Here is a 22,522-nt window from a genome sequence, read left to right as displayed (position 1 = left end):
ATGTGTTCCAGATCTTCATCATGATTATTGCACCACAGACAAGTAGGATTATCAGAAATGTGAAATCGGTGTAGGTACAATTGAGTGATAATGTGACCTGTTCTGGCTCTTGTTAAAAATGTTTGAACATGTCTGGGCAAACATTTTCAGGTCATTTGGTTTCTTTTGTACAGACTGTAAAATTTTTCCTTTGTCAGAAGAGAGCCAATTGTTGATCCATAGGTTTGTAAAATGAGACTTTACTGAAGCAAAAGCACTGGATAGACATATCACTTGAAGAGGTCTCGGTTGCAAATATGTTGCCTGTTTTGCAATATTATCGAATTTCTTGTTTCCAGGTATACCACAATGACTAGGAATCCATTGAAATGTTATTTCCTTTTGGAGTTTTTTTTAGTTTACTTAGTTGTTTCTGAATTGGAATAATTCTATGTGTATATAGGTTTGGTACATATTTAATTATATTAAATATAGCCCCCTTGGAGTCGGTAAGTATGCAAATGGATTTTTCAGAAATTTGAGTAACACATTGAAGAGTAGCATCAATAACTAGCAATTCAGTGTCAAGACTGGAGGAGGATGAACATGGTATGAAATAACAAAGCAGAAAAGGAAGGAAAAAATAAATCGTCCTGTGTACGAATATGGATATCTATAAAATAACTGGTTATTAAGAAATACTGTCAGTGGCATTATAGAACTGACACATGCACACATATCAAACAAATATTTTTACTGATTAATATTACTGAACAAGTAATAACTGCTTCATGTCGAAACCAGTCAGCCAGTAATTTACTTCCAGAAAAAAAAAAAAAAAAATATATATATGTTATTAACACAGTCAAGCAGTTATTACCTGTTCAATAATGTTGATCAGTGATTATACAAGCATTAAAAGAGTATATCCAAGAATGAAAAAATATTTTTAATGCCACATTCAACTGTTATTGACTTCATAAAATTTCGAAGAAGAAAAACAATGACATAAAAGAAATTTTCCAATATAGTCCAAATGCCCTACTTGCTTATAATTTAAAAGAAGAGCTAATTAACCTATAGCAACAGGCTTGCTGGGACTCGGATCAGCTGTTGGCACCCCTGGAGAGACACTGCCAGAAGAAGAGATAGAGGACGGGGAAGGAGGAGCTATCTCCTGCAAGAGAGAGCTTTGTGGCTGCCACGGTGTTTGTGTACTGGGTGGAAGTAACGATGTACTTATTGGCACTTTCTTCACTGTAACAAAAAAATAATTACAAATTATTAATTATTATCCAACACAATGTGTAGAACATGTTCAAGTGTTTATCTTTCTAGTGACTTAAAACTACAAATTTTAACAGGCAATAAACCCTTTGTTCAGAAAATTTACCAATGTTAAACTCTGTGTTTCAAGAGGATATCATTTATGTTTAACGTAGGCAGTGAACTCTAATAACCAGACAGCGGATTTTCGGTCCCTACACAGCGACAAGATGTCATGCCTCTTGCCATATGGAGGGAGTGTAGCAATCAATAAGTTCAATGAATTCCCCACAATTGACATACACCTAACATTCAATATAGGGACCGAAAATCCACTGTCTGCTAATAACAACACATTATTCACTAATAACATTTAACTCCTGAAAAATAAATCTTTCAAAGTTTTTTTTTTTCTTCTGTCATTTTCACACTATAGCACTTTCCTTTGGAGCCATTTTGCGTTAAATAAACCTGAACTCCTACCTTATTCTCAACTACAACTCCTCAGTATCCAGGTGAATAAATGTGATTATAACCAGAGACCGGAAGTTTAAGCATTATGAATCATTAAAATAGGCACGCAAAAAGGCATTATAAATTTATAAAATACGCAATAAAAGGCAATTACAAAAACTTTGCACTAGACCCACAATCTTGCACTTTCCACCAAGGGATTTCGGCAGCAAGAAAAGCTTATATAATGTATGTAATGTCCAATGCAAATTGAAATTTTCGACTCGATGTTGCAATTACTGTTGGAAGCAAAGAAATCTTCTTCCCAGTAGCCTTGGAAAGTGCATTTTTGTGTTTGGTTGTACTGATACGAGGCCTGTCTAAAAAGTATCCGACCTTTAGCCAGAAACAATATTTCAAATACCTGACGGGGTTGGGACCCTAATCCCCTTCAAAGTAGGCCCCTTGTGCTTGCACACACTTAGCCCACCGATCCTTCCACTGCCGGAAACACCTCTGGAAGTCTTCTTTTGGAATGATGTTCAGCTCCGTCGTTGCGTTCCGCATTATCTCTTCTCTACTCTCAAAACGGGATCCTTTCAGTGGTGTCTTCAATTTTGGAAACAACAAGAAGTCGCAAGGAGCCAGGTCTGGAGAGTAGGGAGGTTGGCGAATGGTTGTAATTCCATGTTTGGCCAAGAAAGTGTGGATCAATTGGGATGAATGTGTGGGGGCGTTGTCGTGATGCAAGTGCCAGTTGTTCGCCGTCCACATGTCTGGTATTTTGCGCCGAACTGCATCATGGAGTCGCCGGAGAACATCGTGATAGTACTCCTTTGTCACCGTTTGTCCTTTCGGTGCGTATTCGTGATGCACAATTCCACGGACATCAAAGAAAACAGTCAGCATCACCTTGATTTTGCTTCGCACCTGCCACGCTTTCTTCGGCCTTGGAGACTCAGGATGCTTCCATTGCGACGACTGTCTTTTTGTTTCTGGGTTGTACCCGTACACCCATGACTCATCTCCAGAAACCCAGGATCAGTGTTGGCGGTGTCCAGAAGGTCCTGTGCAACGTCACAACGGAGGTCTTTTTGTTCCGGGGACAACAACTTGGGCACGAATTTCGCAGCCACTCGGTTCATGTTCAAATCATCACGCAAAATTGCATGTGCAGAATCTTTACTCACTCCAACCTCTTCGGCAATCTCCCGCACGGTCAAACAACGATCTGCCATCACCAAATTTCGCACCCTCTCAACAACAGCTGCACTCCGAGCAGTTTGGGGCCTGCCACAATGCTGCTCACACTCCGCTGATGTGCGGCCATCTTTGAATCTGTTGAACCACTCCTTAATTTGTGTTACACCCATCGCATCTTCCCCAAATACCTGCTGAATCTTACGAATTGTTTGACTTTGAGAATCACCAAGCTTTTGACAAAATTTGATGCAGTATCTTTGCTCAATTCGTTCAGTCATCTTGCGAGAAAACTAAATCCGACAAACATTTAGAACAGCACCTTACTTGGCGACCACCAGCCAGTGACTGGCACAAGCGAATGCGGTGAAAAAATTCAAGCATGCGCATTACGGTTCCTCCTTCCACCATGCACAGTGGCGCTGGCTTAGAATCACTACTTTGCGCGGGAAAATTAAAGGTCGGATACTTTTTAGACAGGCCTCGTATGTTGCGATATGACATATTTAGCTAGCTACATCAACGTCACAATGAAAACTGAAAGAAAAATAACCGTTAAAAATAACGTTAGACCCGCACTCATTGTTGCCTTGTCAAATAAATACAAGGGATAATTAAAATGCTTACTGTTATACATTTTTGCATGGCAGCACTCATTATTGCAAAGAGAATATGAATTGACTGAAAGACAATAATATACATTCGGTGAAGTCACTTAAAATGGATTTGAGGGAGGTGGAATATGATGAAAGAGAATGGATTAATTTTGCTCAGGATAGGGACCGATGGCGGGCTTATGTGAAGGCGGCAATGAACCTTCGGGTTCCTTAAAAGCCAGTAAGTAAGTAAGTAAATATTGTGAATAGTGAGTTTATTATATACTTACTTACTGGCTTTTAAGGAACCTGGAGGTTCATTGCCGCCCTCACATAAGCCCGCCATTGGTCCCTATCCTGAGCAAGATTAATCCAGTCTCTAGCATCATATCCCACCTCCCTCAAATCCATTTTAATATTATCTTCCCATCTACATCTCGGCCTCCCCAAAGGTCTTTTCTCTCCGGCCTCCCAACTAACACTCTATATGCATTTCTGGATTCGCCCATACGTGCTACATGTCCTGCCCATCTCAAATGTCTGGATTTTATGTTCCTAATTATGTCAGGTGAAGAATACAATGCGTGCAGCTCTGTGTTGTGTAACTTTCTCCATTCTCCTGTAACTTCATCCCTCTTAGCCCCAAATATTTTCCTAAGAACCTTATTCTCAAACACCCTTAATCTCTGTTCCTCTCTCAAAGTAAGAGTCCAAGTTTCACAACCATACAGAACAACCGGTAATATAACTGTTTGAGTTTATTATATTATTATTATTATTATTATTATTATTGCATTGTATAGTATAGTGCAGTAGATATACAAAATTAAATTAAATGCTTTACGGTTGTGCTAACAGATGGAGTTACTTGTCAACAATGTGATGCTGAAATGTGTGTTCAGGTTACTGCCCAGCGACAGTCCTGATGTATTTTTATATTTGTGATGATTGGTTAATTAACATTAACCCGGCACACTTACAATCACACTCACATTCATACAAATTTCCAGACTCTAGACACCCAGGGAATTCCTCTTCTTCAAGAAAAATTCACCGAGAGACGAGCCCGGGAATCGAACCCGGGACCTCCTGATCTGGAAGCCAGCATGCTGACCAACAGACCACGGAGGCAGTCTACACCATCATGCACTGAAAATACTGAGCTTACCTCTAGCATTAGCTTCATTCACAGCCTGTCGTATTTCTTCCGCTAGACTCTGCGACACGCCCTTGTTAATCTCTGTGAAGTCACCTGAGCCCTCCCTGGACGAGGCCTGATCTCCTCCTGATATCCTACGTTCTCTTTCTGCAAGCACCTGTTTCAGCTGCTCGGCTAAGGATGCCGGTGGTCCTGCAAGACCGCGAGGTGGCCCAATCGGATACGTGGGGGCGGGACCTTTGTTCCGGCCCATCCACGGGTCAGGACTAGCTTGGTGCTGAGATGCCACTGCCGTTACCACATGGTGTGCCTGAGCAATTCCATGCGGGTGGCTCGACTGTGTCTGCTGATGAGGGTGGTAATGGTGTAGCGGTTGAGATGTCGGCATGTGTGTGACATGACTGTACAGGGCGGTTGCCGTTGTGTGAGGTAGAACTGTTGCACTGGAAGGGGAATGTAACGAAGACGGCGATGTTGCGGTTTGGAAGTGCATGTGATGCTGCTGATGTTGGGTTTTTGTTACTGACTGCTGCGAGGATATGTGTGATGAAGAGCCTGTGTAATGCTGCTGCTGTTGTTGCTGCTGTGTGGACGAGAACTGTGACACGAGACTGTGAACGTGAGAAGTGCTGGTACTCGTAGTCACAGCTGTCATGTTATTGTACAGTGATGAGGAAGGAGATAACGAAGTGGGACGGTTGGCAGGCTGATGATGCTGGTGTTGATGTTGCTGTTGGTTTTGCTGCTGTGACTGCTGCTGCTGTTGTTGTTGCTGCTGCTGCTGCTGCTGTTGTTGTTGTTGTTGTTGTTGTTGCTGGTTCTGTGCATTAAGTGTTGGTGTACGAGGCTCACCACATGTTTCGTCGCGCCCCACATACTCAATGTACAGATGTCTTCTGTCCTGTTCATCTTCATCACCCGAATTATCACAGCTCTCATCCAATCCATAGTCCTAAGACATGAAATAACTTAATTATAATATATTCTAGCAATGAACATAAAGAAAACCTATATAAGGGCGGTTAAAAAATTATATTGTGGATGTAGTAGTGTTGTAAAGGTAGGAAGCCACTTATCAGAAGATTTCGCAGTTACAAAAGGCCTATGCCAAGGATGCTCACTTGCTCCAACTCTTTTCAAGATTTATCTCCAAGCAATTTTGGAACAGTGGAGGAAGAAATGTGAGTAACTAATTTTAGTTATTTGGGCTCTATAGTTAGTCAAGATAATGATATGAGTCTTGAAATTGGTAAAAGGATCTTCCTCGCTAATAGATGCTACTATGGTCTCGTGAGACATATTAGATCTAAAATATTAACCCCCCCAAAGCAAAATTAGGATATATAAAACCTTGATAAGACCAGTCCTCACTTATGCCTCAGAAGCCTGGACATTGACTAAAAAGGATATACATAGATTAAACATTTTTGAACGGAAGGTTTTAAGGTCGATCTTTGGGCCAGTCAATGTAGATAACGAATGGAGAGCCCGGTATAATCATGAATTATATGAACTCTTCAGTGAACCCAATATAACATCTTTTATAAAAATGGGACGCCTGAGGTGGGCTGGTCATATAATGAGATTAGAGGACTCGAGACCAGCCATCAGAGTCCTCCGATATGAACCAGGGGGAAGTAGACGAAGAGGAAGACCAAAGGTCAGATGGGAGGATGGCATCAGGGAGGATGAGGATGCCAGAACTATTGGAGTTAAAAACTGGATGAGTGTTGCTAGAAATAGGGATGAATGGCGGAAACTCCTATGGACAGCCAGGACCCATGATGGGTTGTCGAGCTAAGGATGATGATGGAGGAAGAAATGTGGTCAGATGGGTGTACCAGTTGGAGAAGATACGTTATATAGCCTACATTTCGCTGATGATCAAGTACTGATAGCGGCAGATGTAGAAGATTCCAGCTATATGTTTCGTAAATTGAGTGAGGCTTATAAGGAAGGGGCCTATCAATTAATTTCAAGAAAACAAAATACATGGTTGTGGGTAGTCGCAGCAAGGTAAATTTAGATACCGGGGATACACAAATAGAAAATTCTGAGTCATTCAAATATTTAGGTGTTACCCTCAACAGTCAGGCCAAAAGTGATGAAGATATTAATAATAAGATTGGTCAAGAAAAGCGGGCCATAAGACAATTAAATACACTCCTGTGGAATGACAAGGTAACAAGAAAAACTAAGACAAGTATAAATAAAACTATAATAGAAAGTATATGTACCTATGGATCTGAAACTTGGGAAATGAGAGACAGGATGAAGAAGAAATTGTTGGCTCTAGAAATGGATTACTGGCGCTGTAGTTGTCAAATTTCGAGGATGGACCACATTGGGAATCAGGATGTCCGTAATATAATGCAGGTATCAGGAGATATCTTACAATCAGTGGAAACTAAACGTCTGATATGGTATGGGCATCTCCAGAGAATGTCAGCCGACCGCTGGCCTAATAAGGTCTTCAACTGGACTCCCCCGGAAAAAAAGAGAAGAGGAAAACCAATGAAAAAACGGAGCAAAGAGGCTCAGGAAGTTATGGTCTGCAGGGGTCTGCAAATGGGCGATTGGCAAAACCGGAGTACCTGGAAGTTGAGAAGCGGGAGACGGCGACAGCCGTAAAATTACTCGCAATACATACACATACATAATATATTCTTCATTTGCCTGTTGCTTGGATCATCTGAGCATCGCTCTGTAGCATTCACAGTGCAATGCGACACTATAGGTAACTTGGAACATATGACAGGAGACGGGGATCAGGCCACATGAGGAGCACAAGTGCCAAGGATGATAGCTTTCTCATCCTGCAAGTTCTGCGCGATCGCCATACCACAGCAGTAAGGCAAGAAATCGACTGGAAAATGTCAGGCATATGAGAATGAGTGAGGGGACAGTGAGAAGTGACAGTGTACCTTTTCCAACACTGGAATAATTTTTAGTGGAAAATGATATTTGTGTCGGTTTTGAGTTTCTTGAAAGGGTTTGTAACCACCTCAAAACTGTGAAATAAAAATTTGAAACATTTTCCACATATGAATAATTTTAAGGAAAAATTGTTCCCGGGCCAGGTATCGACTCCGGGACCTTTGCTTAGCGCACAAATGCTCTCCCGACTGAACTACCCCAGGAACTATACATGACACGTCACAATTCTTCCCTTTATATCCACACAACTCAAATGGGCTGACAAGACACCAGAATCCAACTTTGAGTGCACACAAATGCTGTGTGATTTAAATTGTGACTTTCTGTTAACGTACCTACAGTAATGAAATAAATTATGCAAATCTGGCTTTCAGGTAGTAGCTCCCTGTAAAGCAGGTTCAAACCTGCTTTACAGAGAGCTATTACCTGAAAGCAGGTTTGAACCTGCTTTACAGGGAGCTACTACCTGAAAGCCAGATTTGCATAATTTTCCACATAACTTTTATGAGAAATTTATGTGGGTTCGCAAACAAATTCAGGCTTACAGTTACAAAAAAGTCCTTACGTTATCGAAGAAAGAACAATTAATTGAGATTTCAAGTGACAGTCAGCTTAAACTTAAAATACAATTCCGAGACCTTCAGCGTATTCCGAATCTCACCGGACCGGTGAACAACAATGACGTCACACTGCAGTGAAATAGGAACAAAACTGCTGGAAGGATCGATGGGTGTCATGGCGACTGTGTAAGTTGTTATCTGTGCTACACTAGCAAAATTTTGCTTAATTTTCGTACTGCCATCTCGTTCAAAGAAAAGAGATCATAAACAACTTATTTCTTGAACCGGTAGTAATAACTGGTCCGTTGACATGTTCGCTCATAGGCCATTAACATATTGTTTTTACGTTGTGCTCATTACAAACAATACAGCAGAACTGAAGCAGAACACACCGCCATGACACAACAGTGCACGATGTCATTTGTCTGCTAATTCCCGCCCTATACAAGAACCAATCAGATTCACTGATGGCGGCTGATGGAGACTGCCACCACCTCTGCAAGCTGATGGCACCGGTGGACGTCATCGGTGGAATTCGGAACACCGTGCTGCCATCGGATTGCTCATCGGTGAGATTTGGAATACGCTCCGTGGATTTCCTTGATTTTGGAACTCGTCTTCTTTGACTAGTGAATATCCCGAAGTATCTGAAGAAGCATCGAAAATCGTCATGCTGTTTTCAACAACCTATCTTTGTGAGAAAGGATTTTCATTGCTCCTTCAAATAAAAACGAAATACAGAAACCAACTTAATGTATGTGTCAATCTTAGATTGAATTTGATTAATACTGAGCCAGATATCCAGGAACTCTGCAAGGGGCGACAACTCAGCCATCTCATTAACAGTGAGTAATAACATAATATTATTATCCTTTCTTTATTTTCCGTAGTTTACTCTCTCCTTTTGTAGGTTCAGAATATTATTATTCCTTTGGTAATAAATATTAAGAGTCTGTCAATATATAATTCACTTTTAACAGTTCACTTCCAATTTCATAACTGTGTTTCTGTTGGAATTCAAAACATGCTTTTAGATTTATTATGTTATAATGGTACAATATGTTCCAAATGTTAATATATATACAAAAGTGAACAATTAGAAGCCACCTGCATGGCTCAGTTGGTTAAGGTGCTTGCCTATCGGTCTGAAGTTGCGCTTGGGCGCGGGCTCGATCCCCGCTTGGGCTGATTACCTGGTTGAGTTTTTTCCGAGGTTTTTTCCAACCGTAAGGTGAATGCCAGGTAATGTATGACGAATCCTCGTCCTCATCTCGCCAAATACAATCTCGCTATCACCAATCTCATCGACACTAAATAACCTAGTAGTTGATACAGCGTCGTTAAATAACCAACTAAACAATTAGACACATATAAGTTAGTGGTCCATAGAATTAGTTCAGACATTTGACTGGTCCTCAGGTTGAGAAACACTGGTTAGACAAACAGTCATGCTCTGTCAATAAGGCAACTGCACTATTCCTTGACTACTCAGGAATTATATTTTGTTGCACACTGAGACACTCTCATGTTTTATTATTTGAAATTTCGCGGAAATGGCATGATATTATATCTTAATATTTTGAGTTTATTAATCGGAACAAGTGGATAATTCAGACAGTAGAAGTGCTGACTACACTCGCCACTAGTCACCAGGCCGTCAAACAAAAGAGAATAGAAATGTTGCTAATAACTGCATGACTATATTCTTTAAGAATTCACAGCACTAGTCAAGAGCAAGATTTACGGAGTATAATGAGAGATTTTTAATGCACTAAAAGAAAATGCATGTTTTCGAAAATGTCATAACACATTACTTATCACAGCAAAATGAAGGAGAAATATGATGTAGTTCAGGGAACATCGTTGAAATGGATTAATTTGAGGAACGAAAATATTATTTCAAAGGGATAATGGACGTAACATTTACCTGTGTTATTTTTGCGCCGAACACGTGTTACTAATATATCCCCTCATCAAACACTATCTAACCTTAACACTAACGAGACTTTGGATGAAGACTTCCCAAAGTCGACTTTCGTAGTAAAGTTTAACATTGTTAAAAGACAATACTTCTGAGACTTTTGACTTTGGTAAGTCGAGATTTAACGATCTTGTTCTAATGTTGACAATCATAATCATGGCCTTCTAAACGAATTAAGTAAATAGATAGTTGAAATATAGTAGGCACTGCCACAATCAAAGCCATCTTTTGAGTCACGAGTCAATGAAACAATTCAACATCAGTACATGTTAAGCAATTGTTAGCCGAAGATAAATGCAAATAAGATCATGGTCATAGGAAGATAAATAAAGAAGACAAACTTGCGAATTCTAATTGAGACAGTAGAGCAAGTGGATAGCTTCAAATACTTGGGGTGTACTATAAGCAGTAACATGAGCTGCTGCCAGGAAGTCAAGAAGAAGATAGCAATGGCAAAGGAAGCTTTTAATAAAAAAGGAGCAGTTTCTGCGGACCTCTGGAAAAAGAACCAAGGAAGAGACTAGTGAAGTACTTTGTGTGGAGTATGGCATTGTATCGGGCAGAAACATGGACATTACAAAGAAGTGAAGAGAAATGAATAGAAGCATTTGAAATGTTGTTGTTGTTTTCTAATGCCAGGCGTTTGACAATAAAGTCATTTGACCGCATTTGAAATGTGGATATGGAGAAGAATGGAACATGTGAAGTGGACAGACAGAATAAGAAATGAAGTTGTGTTGGCAAGAGTGGATGAAGAAAGAATGATGCTGAAACTGCTCAGGAAGAGGAAAAGGAATTGGTTGGGTCACTGGCCGAGAAGAAACTGCCTACCGAAGAATGCACTGGAAGGAATGGTGAACGGAAGATGAGTTCGGGGCAGAAGATACCGCGTGATAGACGATATTAAGATATATGGATCATATGAGGAGGCAAAGAAGAAGGCAGAAAATAGGAAAGATCTTGGAGAAAGCTGGGTTTGCAGTGAAAGACCTACTCTTGGGCAGAACAATAAAATGAAAACGAATCAATACAAAATCCCCTTAGAATTTAATTAACTCCACTGAAGAAAATGGCTTTACTGAAATATTTTTCAACCCAGATTACTGGATAATAACATCAGAAATATACAGGGGGACATTGTGAAGTAGCTTCCACTTAAATGCAAACACGTAGTAAAACACAGAAAGTAAGCAACTGGTATTAAGAAGAGTACCTATCGATCTATGTACAGAAAAGTCCTGTTGATGAACGTGGAACCTCCTGCAAAACACAATATTACAAAGGTGAAGACAAACAAATGAAAACTTACAGAGCTGCTGGAGCTAAGACCACCAGAGCCCTTCTTGCTAGATGGCAGCTGTCTACCTGCCAGGCCCCCACGTGTCGCTAGCTCTGCCTTGGCCTTGGAGGCAGAGACATCCAGCAACTCATGAGGTGGGACAGCACGGTCCAACTCTTCCTTCACAGGCATCTGGGCAGTAAGATCATCCGTAACCATCCCCATCTAAAACCGCACCCACCAACCAGTTTATAACACTGTCACTGTGAAATCCAGCTAAATTACAACACAATCAGGCGATCTGCAGAAGATGACGTCAGAGTGATCAACAGCAGTAATGAGCTACACAACAAATACAAATGTATCATAATTACATAGAATTCTGTACTGTACACAGCATGGTAACACTTTATACGATTATTATTACATATGTACAAATAAGAAAGTAACGTGATGTGTATAATTAGTTTAAGAAACTCTCAAAGTTTTTAATGGCATGTTATAAACATTAAATGTGAGAGCCCCTTGTTACACGCCATACAAGATGATAATCAAATTCTTGCCACATGCAATAGTGTTAGAATTAAAATATAGGAAGCTAACCTAAATTTAATTATATAAATTAGATTTACGTATTTTAAGTGCAGTATCTTGGAGGGCGTTTCCAATTCACTGTGGGCTAAAGCAAGGAGATGCACTATCACCTTTACTTTTTAACTTTGTTCTAGAGTATGCCATTAGGAAAGTCCAGGATAATAGAGAGGGTTTGGAATTGAACGAGTTACATCAGCTGCTTGTCTATGCGGATGACGTGAATATGTTAGGAGAAAATCCACAGACGATTAGGGAAAACACGGGAATTTTACTGGAAGCAAGTAAAGAGATAGGTTTGGAAGTAAATCCTGAAAAGACAAAGTATATGATTATGTCTCGTAACGAGAATATTGTACGAAATGGAAATATAAAAATTGGAAATTTATCTATTGAAGAGGTGGAGAAGTTCAAATATCTGGGAGCAACAGTAACAAATATAAATGATACTCGGGAGGAAATTAAACACAGAATAAATATGGGAAATGCCTGTTATTATTCGGTTGAGAAGCTTTTATCATCCAGTCTGCTGTCGAAAAATCTGAAAGTTAGAATTTATAAAACAGTTATTTTACTGGTTGTTCTTTATGGTTGTGAAACTTGGACTCTCACTTTGAGAGAGGAACATAGGTTAAGGGCGTTTGAGAATAAGGTGCTTAGGAAAATATTTGGGGCTAAGAGGGATGAAGTTACAGCAGAATGGAGAAAGTTACACAACACAGAACTGCACGCATTGTATTCTTCACCAGACATAATTAGGAACATTAAATCCAGACGTTTGAGATGGGCATGTAGCACGTATGGGCGAGTCCAGAAATGCATATAGAGTGTTAGTTGGGAGACCGGGGGGAAAAAGATCTTTAGGGGGGCCGAGACGTAGGTGGGAAGATAATATTAAAATGGATTTGAGGGAGGTGGGATATGATGGTAGGGACTAGTTTAATCTTGCTCAGGATAGGGACCGATGGCGGGCATATGTGAGTGCGGCAATGAACCTCCGGGTTCCTTAAAAGCCAGTAAGTAAGTAAGTAAGTAAGTAAGTAAATGATCTTTGAATTAGAAAGGAAGGCAGGGGATTCGTAGTATCCCTATAATTGCTTGAAATGTGGCTGCCCAAGCCACTAATAATACATATGGCCCTAATTACGATGAAATTCAAACTTCATTTATTTTTACAATGATAATATGTTGCAGGTTACATCGGCCCGCTGCCACTAAGGAACAATGATATGTTGCAAGTTGTATCGGAATGCTCCTGCTAAGGTGCAAAAGGCACGTGAAGTATTACAGAAATGGTAATGGACATTTTTCCCGAATAATAATGTCCACTTAAACGTTCCATGTTAATACAGAAAACTAAAATTATTGTATATTCCTAAATTTCAATTAAAATATTAAAAATATATATATATATTGAAATATTAAGAATATGTGCTAATTTGTACGAAGTTTATAAATACCTAGTTGATGTACACACATACATAACGCATCCAATCACCCAACACAACACAAACATGCTGCATTTCGAGCCATGGTACACAGACTGCTCAACATACCAAAGAGCCAGCACGACAAAAAAGAAATAAATACCATCAAATACATAGCACAAAAAAATGGATACAACCCGAACATAACACACAACATAATAAAAAAGACAAAACATTTTACAAGAAATATAGAGAAAAAAAACCTCTGTCAGCCTCGGTAGCGTAGTCGGTATAGCAATGGCCTTCTATGCTCGAGGTTGTGAGTTCGATCCCGGCCCAGGTCGATGGTATTTAAGTGTGTTTAAATGCGACAGGCTCATGTCAGTAGATTTACTGGCATGTAAAAGAACTCCTGCGGGACAAAATTCCGGCATACCGGCGATGCTGACATAACCTCTACAGTTCTGAGCGTTGTTAAATAAAGCATAATTTAATAATAATACATCACTCTAACATACGAAAACAAAAACACATACAAGATCGCATTTTCATTCAAGAAATTAAACTACAACTACAACAGAACACAAAACAATCTACAAAAGCATCTCAACACACAAGCACACAAACAAGCAAATACAACCTAACAGGAGTATACAAACTCACATGAGAACTTCTACATCAGACAGAAAGGCAGATCATTTCAAACACATTACAAAGAACACATCACAGCCATAACCAAATCACACAACACTTACACATACACAGAACACATCACAAACACCAACCATACCTACAGCAACATAGACACAGACATAGAAATTCTACATATTCAACCGAAAAATCAGAAACTGAACACACTAGAACAATACGAAATATACAGATATCACAAAAACACACCCACAAGAAATCCTCAACATAAACTGAATTAGCCACCGGCGTAGCTCAGTCAGCTAAGGCGCTTGCCTGTCAATCTGGAGTTGCGTTTGGGCGCGGGTTCGATTCCCGCTTGGGCTGATTACTTGGTTGGGTTTTTCCGAGGTTTCCCCAACCATAAGGCAAATGTCAGGTAATCTATGGCGAATCCTCGGCCTCATCTTGCTAAATATCATCTCGCTATCACCAATCCCATCGACGCTAAATAATCTCGTAGTTGATACAGCATCGTTAAATAACCAAGTAAAAAAAATAATAATAAACTGAATTGCAGAACACACACACTATTTGACTCCACACTACACAACACGAACGCACCTCCACTGGAGGGTGAAGACACCAAAAGACGCAGGACCTCAACAGTTCTGAAGAATGACTCCCAAGTCGAAACTAGTCAACTAGGTATTTATAAACTTAGTTCAATATTAACATGTGAAAGTAATCACCATAATATTGTATTCCTAAGTGATATAGTGTTAAAAGTTGTGTAATCAAGTTGTATAAGAATATGTACAATAAAAATAATGAAAATATTACAAATGTATTGATATTATATTACATTTAGACATTTTATTTTTTAAGTTGCCTATTAAGAAACTATATTCGTAACTTTTAAATTATAAGGAATTTAATTTACCTATATGTTTCGATGGATACTGCAATGGATAGGCTATTTATTACATAATAATTGAAAATAAAAATACTGGTACCTAATTTTTAAACAAACCATCTAAAAAATAATACTTTGAATTTTAAAAGATAAAGTAAGACTCTTAGCAGAACATTGCTTTCGCTTGTTCAAACATCTATGATTTTTAATTATTAACGTAAAATTGTATTCTTACTTTTTAATTAATTTTAAGAATAATTATTACTACTAAATTAATCTTGATTACTTCTCCTGCTTCAGAAACCATGCTACACCACTGATACAACGTCCAATGCTATGTAAACACAACAAATAAACAAAATACAACACACAACAAAATACATAAATATTACTTACAAAAACATGCAACTGACCTTCCGTTCCACTGTGGCAGTTTTATCACCATCCTCCGGGCTAATGTCAGAGATCTCAGTGTCGGAAAGTTCCGTTTCCAACTGTTGCAGTAGTGGTTTCACAGGTGGTGCCTGCTGTCTTCGAGACAGTTGAGGTGTCAATTGGCGCAAACTTGAACTATCGTACGGAAGTACTACAGGGAACCCAGCCTTACGTTGTGTTTCCAATAATTCTTGTTCTAGTTGTATTACCTGTCACAAAGGCACAGAGTTTCAATTGTGGCATTTCGAAGTAAAGTAATGTTAATAGTGTTATATTGAATTGGTGTGTAAATTCTTAGCATAAATCAATACTTTGTTGCTATGGAAACCATGGACAGCAGATGAATAAAAGTACAGAAAAACGTTAGAAACTTATGCACCAATCCAATATAATAATAATTCATAACTATTTGCTTACAAAGAGAGGCATAATTCATAATGTTATATACCATGTTACACCAGTCGTATTGTGTGTACCGTATCTAATATTCAGGATTTATAAAGTTATATTCTTTCTTGCTTTGCAATATTTGGACATAAAATCTACAAAAGTCTCAAGGAATTAAAAAAGAATCATCAAAATTTGCCTATATAAATCTTTAGATTACACTGGTATACAAGATTTTGCTTATCATTGTTTTTTTATCTTTACTTACTGATTTCAACACGCTGAACATGAATCCGATAATGGTTTTGTCGTAGTGTCAATATTTTGGATTATATCGGCATATTTTATTTCTCAGAATACTGGTTTAGCAATATGTACATGTAAGTATTTACGTTGATATCCGCTAGGTGGCAACATGGCTCTGGCATATAAATATCTGCTGGTGACGGTCAGTCACGATAGTAGGTTCGTTATCTTTGCAGTTGTATGTATGTTTGTTTGTGTTTAGTAGTTTTTACACCATGTCTACAGGACGGAAGTGCAAATTACAAGCAGACACTTTCTGCTATGTATGTGGATATTACATTCAACCAAAGCAAGTTAAATACACCATTGTGCCTGGAACAAAGTTCTGTGAGGCATACAAGGCGTGCCCGTAGGTGACCTTGACAATGTGTGGTCTCCACAGTGTCCTGTGGTAACTGCCAGGCAACACTAGAACATTGGCTACGTGGTAGTAGGTAAAGCATGACATTTGTCATTCCCCGAATTTGGAGGGAACCTGCTACTTTTGTATGGCCAACTTGAAGGATTTCAAGAAGGGCAAAAACAGTAGACAGCTGCAGTACCCCGACATACCGTCCTCCAGAGCCTGTTCCACACAGCGAAGATCTGCTTATTCCTTCACCTCCTGCTCAAATGATGCGAATACGATGCTAGACTGTCTCGGCGCTGATCCTAACTTTAGAGGACCAATCGCTTGGCCCCCGAGATCTCCGGATTTAACACCGCTCGATTTCTTTCTTTGGAGCTACGTCAAAGATAAAGTGTACGCCACCCCAGTCAGAGACCTTCGTGATCTTCGGGAGCGCATCATAGAGGCTATTGAAAGCATTTCAAAAGACATGCTCCAACGTGCTTGGCAAGAAGTCATCGCCTCTATATCGTCACAGTGACAGCTGGAGCTCACGTAGAGATATGGCAATGTGCATATCGAAACTTATTGAGTTTTCTTTTCATATAAACGTTACTGTAGGTTTCTATCTTCAACCGTTTACCTGTCACATACAATTGAAATTAGGTACATTCAAGCGGTCCACCCTGTATATTTTCTAAGTCATTCTAGGTCATAGGAGTTAACTATTTTGCATTCCTGTATTGTATTTGTGTATTTACATGTCACGCATGATTTATTGAAGTAGTGTTAATGACTATCCTAGGTTTGAAATTGTTTTCTTACAATGTTACAAATAAATATCATTTACTGTGTTAATCAAATTTAAATTGCTTATATCATCCAAACCGTTGACACTATGAAAAAACTGATGTGATATTCATGATCAGCGGGTCAGAGTTATACTAAACCACTAAAAAATCAACATAAGCAGAAAGTTGATTAAAATTTGTTTACCAGTGTTACCCAACAAAATTCATTTTTCAGGAATTTGTGTATTAAATCTAGAATAAATTTATAAACAAACATTGCTGATTTACTGCCATAAAAATCACAATAAATTTAAATTTTATCCTCATGAATATTGTACGAGACAATACTACAGTTTCTTTCTAAACACCCCTAAATGCCACACAACTGCTGGATTAAAACACAGCAGCAATTTTGGACCAAGAACATATAATCCATTAATTAGAGCACACTCTGAACTAAGTACACTTAACACACATAGATTTAGGAACAAATTAGATTAATTATTTCATTGTTTTATATTTTTTAAGCTAATTGAGTTAAAAATTAATACTCTAATATTCATGTACTTTCGTATTTTCTATATTTGTATATATTATTACATCCTGTATGTATTTTACTATTAATGTTATTGTGCTCAATGAACTCTCTTCAATTTTGTAAAATATTTTGTATAACTGATCTGAACTGCTTCTGCTCTTTCGGGCTACAATGCCTAATGTAGCTCAAGTGTAATGCATTAAATAAATAAATTTGAATTTGAAAAAAAAAAAAAATCGCAAATTACCTGGTGGCTCATGTCCATATCCTCTTCCTTTCTAATAATTAGAGATTTAGAGTGAGGGGATATGTGTCATACAAGAGGGGGGTTATAGTATTTTTGGTATAATAATGGGTTAGGAGTAAACTTGTGGAAACTTGTGGACAAGAAAAGTCTAATGGAAGAATTACAATAATAAATTAAAAATAAGTAATGTCCTAAGTGACTTGTACAAGAGGCGTATAAAACGGTGAGTCGGCACTGTATACTAATAATGTGAAGTGCCGCTTCACCGAAAGGATATTGCTTAAGGACAAATATATACATACATATCCTCTTCCTTTCTGCATAATATGTTGTTGTTGTTGTTATTTTCTAATGCCAGGCATTTGGCAATAAAGTCATTTGACCTCTTGCACTCCAATATTTTTCAAAGATATTATCATGACCAGCCACTGAAGCACAGATTTTGAGGTGTTCCGAATCCAATTCTTGGTTTCAGTTGCACAATGGACAGTTAGGGGACAATTTTAATAATTGTAATAATTTTACAAGCTGAACTAAAGGGAGGGGCTACACATCAATTAGCACTGGTCAGCTTGATGAGTTAATGACTGACTTTGGTATAATTTTCCTCTAACCAATACCTAATTCCCTCTTTACCCTTTCCTATCCAGTCCTCTGACTGAACTCTTACTTTCTTCGACTCCGACGGCATTAGAGCATTCGAGGCCTAGGGGTTCATTTCCCTTTCCTTCCTCCTCTTTCTACTTTTCTGTTCCTAGTGCTGACCTGCTATGGCACTAAAATCGTCCTCCAGTGGCTTAAGGAGGGAAAGCTGGTGATCAACAAGATCTCCCAACTAGGTCCAATGGACCCGTCGACCAACAGCAGGTGTGGGCCTCCAGACATTCTGAGGGTTGTGTGTGAATGAAATAGCCACCAAAACGTTAAAATATGGTGTTCACTTAAATCGGCTACAACTTGCCATTTTTCACTCCGATATGAAATGAGTACCATTTTTCTGCATAATATGCTTTTAGGGAAAGTCAATAAACCCATTTAGTACTCGTAAAGGTGTTTACTGAGGCAATCATAACTGGTAGCCTATCTGAACATGACCACAATGAATGTTGGATTTTTGAGGTAGCTCAGAAATTAATTTATTTTTCCATCTTGAATTTTGGGTGTTCCGCTATTAAATTGCTTCAGTCCAATAACATTTTCGCTCTTAAGGCAATCTCCACCTGATTCAAATGGGGTACTACTACTCTGAAATATTTTGTTCTGAGAAGCAACATATTCATGAGCAGATTACAACCATTCTATTTAAGGATACGCAGGAGCTATTTAATTCCCCCCTTACCACTCATTTCTGAAAAGAATTATTCTCCAATCTGTCTCTAGGGACACATCTCTTAGACGTTACAGGTTTCCCCATATCTAAGGTTACTAGGTGTTCAGAACACTTCATATAGCAGAAATAGCGAGATAAATATTTCATTACAAAGAAGTAAGCTACACTCACTCTGTCCTTCAGCGTCTTGACAAGAGCATTGTACTCCGTATCTTTCTCTTGCAGAAGCTGAAGATAAAATTCTTCACGATGCAGCAGGTCTTGTTCCCTTTGCTGGAATTCCCTTAGTAGCTTCTTTGCTTTACAGTATTTCTTCTCTAGTGCTATATACTGACTCTGAAACAACAGCAAGTAAATCACTGAGTAGGCTATATTAAAAATTACTATAAAAAACAACAAATTCATGACGTCGTAATTTAAGCTAGATGACAATGCAATAATGACAATTCAATAGATTTACTTCAGATAACTGAATAACATAAATGTAACTTCATAAGAAATAACTTACATGTTGAAGTTTTAATTTGTAATAAATTATTAAAAGTTTTGGAGGAAAATGCAATGGAACATATTTTTGTTTATTTTTTTATTTTATTGGGTTATTTTACGATGCTGTATCAACATCTCAGGTTATTTAGCGTCTAATGAAATGAAGGTGATAATGCCGGTGAAATGAGTCCGGGGTCCAGCACCGAAAGTTACCCAGCATTGGCTCATATTGGGTTGAGGGAAAACCCCGGAAAAAACCTCAACCAGGTAACTTCACCCCAACCGGGATTCGAACCCGGGCCACCTTTTTTCGCGGCCAGACGCGCTGACCGTTACTCCACAGGTGTGGACTGGAACATGTTAAATAAACTTCTTTTCTCATATATAATGCAATGTGCAACAAAAACATTTGAATGTATGCCATCAGAAAGCCTTAAAAAAATACTACTGCTTTCATTCCAGTTTATATGATTTTTAGTTATTCTGCAAGTTAACGTAACTGCATAATGATTAGAAGTATTACACGCAGAAAAGTGGCTAATAAGCCACAGAATTCCCACAAACCAACGGTGAAGTTCTTTACTGTAAAGTCATTAACTAAATGAGTTAAGAAAACTAATTACTTGCTACAAATTAACTTAATTATAATGGTACTATTTATTATGCCTTCTCTTTTCGATTATTGTGTATATAGGAAGGAAAATACTGTACTTGTGTTCCAAAGAATTTACTGACATATAAAATGTATTAGGCTAATGTTTTAGTTCAAATGTTTGTCATTTCTGATAGGATTCCTACATAAAATCCATTTATTTTTCAGGATCATTATTTTTAACAATGATTACTTATTAACTGTATTAAAGAAAACTTCTTTAAGTAAATGTATTTGCTTCAAATATTCTGCTAGTAAACTTAATAATAACTTCAATCAGAATCATACTTGAACACGTTGTGGCATAATTATAATCTTTTGTTTTCCAACCGATGCAGTATGAGTTTCATACAATCATATATACAGTCTGATCCGTTTGGGTATGGATAATATTAATTTATTATTATAAAAATATTATGATAGTAGGAAAAATTTCTTGCTGGTTATATTATGATTAAAAGATGAGCATTTCCATATATGACAATCATCAATGCATAATATGAAAGGACAAATGAAAATCGTAGATGATTAAAATGGCTACTATAAATCAACAGCGGGCACAATGTTCTTTGATATGCTAAATTTGAGAGTGTTAAACGAGTTCAAAGGGAATTTCGACGTGAGTATGGTGTGCATAACGTACCTAAATACGATTCCATAATGTTATAGTATCGAACATTTGTAGAAACAGGTTGTGTTAAAAAACATGCAGGAGGTTGCAGGCAAAACCCAGTACGAGAAGCAGCTATCTCTTGGCTTGGTCCCCAAACTCCCCAGATCTAATCCCTCCTGACTTCTTCGTGTAGGGTTTTGTTAAGGACATTGTCTATTTACAGAAACGCAGGAACATTGACCATCTGAGAGTAAAAATTACTCAAGCTTTCAACAAATCACCCCTCTTATGTTACAACGGACATGGGCTGAATTGCATCACTGTTATGAGTCGTGCAGGGTGCGCAATGGGGGTCATGTTGAGCTCTGAGGAATCTCCCATCTTCCAGCATTGTATGTACAAAGTTTCAACAAATAAAGTTTAGTAGTAAATGTTTTACAGTGTTTTTATTTTATCCATACCCAAACGGATCACCCTGTATTATATATACATAGTTTAAGTTAAATCTGTAAAATGTTTCAAATATATAAATGGAGAACAAAAGAGCGGAAGATGAAACACTAAAGTTCATTTTGGGGAGAAAGAGATGGTACTATTTTTCTGATCTTCAATATCTACTTTCTAATGCAAATTCATACTTCAGGACTATACAAAATGTATCAAACAAAATATTACAACATGATGAGATGTGTATAGGATACCAACACATTTTCATTTTATTTCATTTATTGTATTTCATAGATCTTACATCAGCATTGAAGCTTTAATATGGCGAACAGGCCAAGAGTTACACAATTTCTTGGCGAGATGAGGTGAGGCAATATATTGCTGATTATGCATCCTTTGAGTGCTAGTTCCTGTCAAAGTGCCACATCCTTCATATTGTGTGAAGGTGTGCACTCTAGGAAGTAATTCTATCGAAAATTTAGAAACAAGTGTCCTGGTCATTGCACCTCTGTCTAATAGTTAGCACACTCACATAGTTTAAATTCACTGCAATTCTTCCTCTAAATTGTTTGAAGAGCTTGATGTATGAAACACTAATCAAAATGACCTGCAATTACTGTTCTCACGACAGAGGAGAAGGTGTTTATCATCGAGCATTATTTCCAGTCATACAGATGGGGCGTCAGAATGGGCTGAGCTTGCGTCACATTAAAGAACAGTACCATGAGCAATTTGACAATGTGGCATCAAATAACACATCAATGTTAGCTGTCGTCGAGAATTTTCATTGTACGCAATCAGTCTTATGACACCTTGCATGTTATAATGACATCTTGATTTTCAGAGTACGTTTATAATTTCAGTATTCTAAACAACAACTGATTTTGTTTTTATTTTATTGGGTTATTTTACGACGCTGTATCAACATCTAGGTTATTTAGCGTCTGAATGAGATGAAGGTGATAATGCCGGTGAAATGAGTCCAGGG

The 22,522-nt window shown here is 38.2% G+C and overlaps 1 protein-coding gene across 12 annotated transcripts in view; it reads right to left on the bottom strand.

The window, feature by feature from the left end:
• Spn (Spinophilin) overlaps positions 1-22,522 on the bottom strand; it is a 595,298-nt gene that overhangs the window by 24,804 nt on the left and 547,972 nt on the right. For 11 of the 12 annotated variants that reach the window (XM_069845172.1, XM_069845171.1, XM_069845173.1 and 8 more), the window contains 5 exons: positions 19,505-19,669; positions 15,385-15,615; positions 11,441-11,635; positions 4,663-5,605; positions 1,057-1,236 (listed from right to left, as the gene is read on the bottom strand). In XM_069845172.1, the coding sequence (XP_069701273.1) occupies positions 1,057-1,236; positions 4,663-5,605; positions 11,441-11,635; positions 15,385-15,615; positions 19,505-19,669 (1,714 nt within the window). The remainder of the gene's footprint in view (positions 1-1,056; positions 1,237-4,662; positions 5,606-11,440; positions 11,636-15,384; positions 15,616-19,504; positions 19,670-22,522) is intronic. The other variant, XM_069845175.1, reaches the window with a different exon arrangement.

The sequence above is a fragment of the Periplaneta americana genome, chromosome 14, assembly GCF_040183065.1.
Source record: "Periplaneta americana isolate PAMFEO1 chromosome 14, P.americana_PAMFEO1_priV1, whole genome shotgun sequence".
Classification (NCBI taxonomy): Eukaryota; Metazoa; Arthropoda; class Insecta; order Blattodea; family Blattidae; genus Periplaneta; species Periplaneta americana.
Note: the sequence above shows the minus strand (reverse complement) of the source record. Positions and strands in the feature narration are given on the sequence as shown.